At 32.8% G+C, this 6,366-nt stretch overlaps 1 protein-coding gene across 1 annotated transcript in view; it reads right to left on the bottom strand.

The window, feature by feature from the left end:
* LOC106687827 (ABC transporter F family member 4) overlaps positions 1 to 4,981 on the bottom strand; it is a 30,365-nt gene extending 25,384 nt beyond the window's left edge. Inside the window, exon 1 of the mRNA XM_014431958.3 lies at positions 4,773 to 4,981. Coding sequence (XP_014287444.1) covers positions 4,773 to 4,836 — 64 coding nt within the window. The 5' untranslated portion in view covers positions 4,837 to 4,981. The remainder of the gene's footprint in view (positions 1 to 4,772) is intronic.
* Positions 4,982 to 6,366: the final 1,385 nt, after the last annotated feature.

Raw genomic sequence — 6,366 nt, forward strand, 5'->3', positions numbered from 1 at the left:
TCTATTTTGTAAAATTATTCATTTTATGTGTAAAATTATTCTGTTTATACTTTCTTTTTATTTTTTTTTATTTTTCTATATTTACTGTGGTTGTTATCTTGTTTTGTTTTTAGCCCTGAAGAAGGCTAGAAACTCTAGCCGAAACGTTGGTACATTAAAATAAGTTAATCGTACTTATTTGTGTTTTTCATTGACCGCACCCCCAACCATCTTCTCCTCATTCAAAACCATATTTATTTATTTTATGCCGACGTTTCGACCTGAGTTTCAGGTCTTCATCAGGGGTTATGGCGTAGAAGATAGGCCTGTAACTGAACCAGTTAAGCAGGGTCTAATAACAGCCTTATTTTTTTGCAGATTTGCAGCTTAAGTCTGAGCGAGAGCTGCGGAAATTTCAGTAGATGGTACAACCTGTAAGTCTTCTGGCGGGCCAGCTTGAGCCTCTCACTAACATGGATGGAGAAAGTGAGATGGCGATGGAGTGTGACTCCCGATAGATTAAGGAGGTGGAGATCCGTTGGTCGACTTCGTCTGTTTTGAAGTGAGTAGGCAGTGGTTTCTTACCTTTTTGGTATGATATCACAATAACATCTGTCTTGGCGGGGTTCACCTAGATTCCAATGCGCTTGAGTTCAGCAGCGATGGTGTTTGCAGTTTCCTGAGCATGAGACAGCGCCGTTGGAGCATTTAAGCTGGCGGCGTAGATCCCGATGTCATCCGCTTAGGCAGCAACCACTGCCTTCGGATGCTGGATTGATACCACCGGGGCAGTGAAAAGCACAAACAGAATTGGTCCCAGTATCGAGCCCTGAGACACTCCACAAGTGGTAGGTACCTTGTTATCCTAGATCCCGGTTAATTTGGTTCAGAAAACACTCTAGTTTTTATCAGTAAACGATAAACTTAAATCTAATATTAAATACAATGTTACCGTAGGATTGTTAATGTTTTTGTATAAATGATTTTTATATCTTTTTTTGTTCAATTTCTAGGGAAAAGGAAACAAAAAACAGCGCAAACTACATACCATTCGTTTAACTAAAAATTAACATAATATTCGAAACTTAAACTGATAGTTTCTGTTACGGCGGGTAGGGGTTCGAAAGGAACCTTTACTAGCCCAACCGTGAAAAGAAAAGAAATGGTCGAATTTTGTTATTTTTTATTTTCAAACAAGTAAACATAATTAAAGAAACCAAAAAATATATAAACTAGAAGAAAAAAAAGAAAGCTTAATAATATTACAAAATGAAATTAATCGAACACAAAAAATATACAAACTAGAAAAAAAATAAATCTTAGAACTATTGCAAAATTAAATTAATTAGACAAAAAGAGAGAAAAAAAAAGTCTTATTTCACCGGTGATTGGTGGGGCCCCTGTTGAGGTTTTCTGAGAGGATGTTCTCGCGGAAGTAGGGACGTAAGGGACGTACGTCCGCCCGCCTTGTCCTCTTGGAGGATGAGTTGAAGTCCGCCCGCCGTGGCTAAGATGATTCAGCTGTCGAAGAGGAAAGAGACGATACGTGTGTGCGGTGAGACGTTAAGAAGTAGTCTGAGTGTTTGCAGTATAAAAAACAACAGAGAGCGGATTTGTTTTGTTTTTTATATCGTATGTCACATAGTCGATTACCGATCATATGTTGGCCGCAACAGTTTCGAATATTATTATTATTCAAATACCGAACAAGGTTGGTTTCTAATAGTTTTTCATTTAATCACTTAAATTTGATCTCAAATCAAGGATTTTTTTTAATAGCCATAATAAATGTGAAATAAAATGATACTTTAGGCATTAAAATTAAAAACAGAGATTTTAGAGTTAAATTTTAGCGTTATTTATTAAAGGATGATATGACTTGAAAATGAACAAAATGTAGTATAGTATGGTAGATATGTAGTTTGAAATGGTTGGGTTTTCATATTTTTTGTTAATTAACTAGGAATATAAGTTTATCATACCATCATCCGACTATAGTGGAAATTCCTATACGAAGAAGATTTTAATAATTCAAAATAAACTATAAGAGCATAGAGAAGAAACCAAAAAGTTGAATTAAAACTGCAATGTGAAGAAACAAAGAACATAAAACGGTTACTTATAATCACTAAAGATGTATTGTATTTTTTTTAATACAACTAAATATCCAAAAGGACTGATTTAGTACGACTCTATAAACCCGTTGTATTTGGATACACTCACTTCTAATCTTCTGTACTATTACTATTACAAGAAAAATACTTTTTGTGACAAAAATTAATCTCAAGTTAGTTAGTGATACAATCGCTTATAATAATAAGGTTCGATGCCGATACAATCAATGCCCTCTAAATACAGCTGTCCAGTGACACCCATCCAAACAGAAATGTACTAGGTCAGTCTTGGCGCAATCCTCCCACCTACGTTTCGGTCGACCTCTTGGATGCTTACACACATGACATGTCCATTATATTCTCCTACAATTGTATGACCTGAGTGATATATCAATTCTGGTTACCTGACGCTTTTGAAGGAGGATAATGAATGCTACTATGCCTACTGGAGTCAGTGAAGCAGGTGACTTAGAAAGAAATTATGTAATTTCATGGTTGCTCTGATTAACGTTAATCTACACCAACCTAGTTTCAATAAATTCTTGTAACTGATAACTCTGGATAGTTTGTTAAAGTGGTTAATTTTTTTTTAAATTGTTATGTTGTTGGTCACACCAATGCACACACGTTTTCCGCATTTCCTATTGTTTGACCGTAGTCCAACTAAAAAACATTATAATACCAATCAAGTTATTAGTATATTAAATCAAATGTTTTGTGCCAATCCAATTTCTTTTGTCCCTTCACAATAGCCCCGATGAAGACCTACAGGGTTGGTTGAAACGTTAGTCATCAATAAATTTTCTTAAACTATTTTTTTTTTTACCGCAGCCCTGCGGTCTTTTCATAAAATAAAATAAAATCTTTGTTTATGACGATAAATTATGTTCCTTTCATTTCCGATGATGGATATGTATAGACGAAATGTTCACATATATTCTATAGAAATCAGTAGATATCATAAGAAAGCATGAATAAATAAAACATAAGAAAACAAAAAAAAAATTATCTTATAACTTATTGAATTTTCAATTATCAGGAATATATATATTTTTTGCTGATATAATATGCTAGCCTACAACCGCCTTCAAATTGGATTTTATATCTTCATTTCTAATACATGATCAGCATCTGATTAACTGAGTTATATCCAAAATTTATGTGCAAAAATAGAAGGACCAGTCACTCGAACTGACTCGACAGAAATTGTCTTCTGTTCAGTTTTTCAAACCTCGCCTTATCTACAGAACCAACTTTTAAAACTTCACCCTGTTAAACATCATCATAAAAACAATTATGGCCTAGTAATAGGATTTTACTATACCTAAGCTATGGGCCTTAGCGTTGTGAAATAAAGCCTAAGCCTTCCTCATTAAATGGCCTATCTAATACAACAAATATTTCCAAATCGGACTGCCAGTTAAATTAGTGCAATTAAACAAACAATTCTGCTTTATAGACCAATATAAATTAATAAATTTCACTTAATAAACTATAAATCTGTAGTGGTTTTAAATGTATATATGCAATTCACCACAGAACTCCAAACTTATTTTTGTCGCCACTGAATTGTTAAATAGCGTTCTAATAATGAAAATATAAAATTGAGTTTTAGATTGATTTGACACTAGATTTACATCCAGAAACAACACGGAGAAAAGAGAGATAGTCCTAGCATTCATTGTCATAATTCGTTCATCAATTCCTGAACATCTCTTTTACTTCTGGAACACCAAACTTTATAATCATAGGAAATGCGCCGGATAGTATTATTTCGGAATAAAATATTATAACTTATACATCATACAGTAAGCTGTATAACAAAACCATAAGTTCATTTTTTTATTAAAATTTTATTTACATAATTAGAAGGACATAGTCCGGATTGTGGTAAAAAAAAAACAATTAATAAATAGTCTAACTATTTATTACTGGACAACGTTTTGACCCACTGCAGGTCTTCATGAGGACTGTTGTGATTGTTGGGGCTGTACAGAATGAATAAATAAAAACAATTAAATTCTAATTTCAATCAATTCAATTTTTTTTATTCATCTTATATACCTCCACCGATCCGCCTTGCAGTCGTGGTCGAAACGTTGGTCATTAATTAATTGTTGAAACTATTTCTTGATTGTTTTTCTTGCCCATTAACCAGACTTATTTACATTCGATCAATCATCTATATATAATTATATAATCTGACATTATAGAATATAAATGTGTATTTTAAAACGGATAGAGACAAGAAATGTTTGAATGCAATGATTATATTCATAATTATTGTAAATAACGAAATAAATATACCTGTAACTATTATAAAAGCTAATATTATTAAAGCCTGTACACTTTAAAAGTAATAAGCTACGAGTATAGGAATGTTATTCCAGTTCAGCTATTCTAGAAATAACATTTTCTAATATTTCGTTATTTATAAATACCCGTTATTATACCCAACAGTAGTTGGGTGTTTATTTTATTCAATTTTAAAATAATATATTCCTTTTTTTTTTAATTTCATAATCCAATTGATAAGCCGTTTTTGGACATATTTTTCAAAAGAATCCTTCGTACATTGTCATAAATTTATTGAACTTGATTTATTGAACTCGAACCTTTTAATTATACAGCCTATTTACATTATATAGTTATATGGAACTATTGAAGAATTACACTCACTGTGATTAATAGCTGAGGAGCTGACAATAGCGAGGCAGAGGGCGAAGCAGCAGACCCGGAGCATTGCACACTGGAACTGTTACCGGCAATGCCCCCTCCTGGCTGGCTCTTGTTCTTCACGCTCTGTCACCTTCCTCCGGATTCTGGACCAGAAACTCCAATATATCCTCATCCAAGGACGAAGAAAGGATACTTCCACATCGCGGTACAACAGTTCTACCGCTTACCAACACCATATCGTATGCACATTCTGGTTTGTAATATTGGAAAGGATCAATTTAGTTTAGAGAGATCAATGAGGGGAAGAGGGGAGAGAGAAAGGAAAAATTTACCCAATTTAGATTTCACAAATTATCTCTGGTCTGAGGAATATTCCTTGAAATTCGCCCTTTTCCTATCATTTTTTTTTTTTAAATTACCATTATAAATAGCGTTTATAAGAAATTGTGTGCACAATAATCTGGCCTTTGAGTAATGTTTTACCACAATTTTGGTAGTTTGTTGTCGGCTCTGAAATCTCAAAACTTTTCGTGTTTATTAACTGGTATGTAAATGTCGTGCCTCATGTTGAGTTACAGGTTTGTTTTTTTTTAATATATTTAAATAGTTTGTAATTAAAAAAAAATAGGAATTTTTATTAGCACTCTTTTGAACCTGGCAATATGATTAACGTATTTTAGCTAGCAAAACGTAGATTAACCCTTTTAGTGCCAACTGATACAGGATCGTTCGTTATTATATCTAATCTACTGCAAATACTGGAAAATAATACCTAATATATTCTTAAAAACCAAACTATCTAAATAGTATTTATGGGCCAATCTCCCAAAATGCCAGAATTACTGTCCCCAACATTCTAATTAAAAGGTATTGTTAGAATATTCTTCTTCTACTTCGTCTATACCCTTATTTTTATACTAAGTCTTCTAGGCTTGGCCCCCCTTGCTACCAAGACCATAATTTTATTTTTTTGTGATTACTGCTTTCTACTTAATACTTTAAATGATCGATGGAGGAAATAACCAGATGGATAGTCAGAATCAACAGAGATGCGAAAGAGCTGCTTACAGCAATCTGGAAAGCAATAGCCCAAGACAAGCAGACATAGAGAAGGCTGGTTCGGGCGGCGATCTACAAGGTCTATAGTAAACCGAGAAAATTAATACTGTATTTTTAACCTAAATTCATCACGAGAAGAAAAAAAAAGTGACATGATTAGGATCTTGATTGGTCAAGGCTAGGAGGCCTCGTATGGAAATAAAAGAAGTTTGGGTCTGGGATGCTCCTGTCTTTTGAAAAAATAGACATTAACATAAGAAAATAGACTTTGAACTAATTTAGCATTAGTTTTAAAAATGCTTATTATTTAATTTAATTATGATATAATTTAATTATGATATAATTTAATTATTAATTATTAGCAGATAAAATTTATTAAGAATTCAGCCAGTGAAATATGATTTCACTAGGTATTTTCATCAGAGCAGAAAAGTTTAAATAAATATTTTGCCATTAATTTCCAATTAAGTCATCTTATAAATAAACCTGATATCTCAGGAACTATATAGAACATACGATGTCTATTTGTAATGAA

Source organism: Halyomorpha halys, unplaced genomic scaffold (genome assembly GCF_000696795.3).
Source record: "Halyomorpha halys isolate HHAL.00 unplaced genomic scaffold, Hhal_1.1 Scaffold1015.1, whole genome shotgun sequence".
In the NCBI taxonomy this organism is placed as follows: domain Eukaryota; kingdom Metazoa; phylum Arthropoda; class Insecta; order Hemiptera; family Pentatomidae; genus Halyomorpha; species Halyomorpha halys.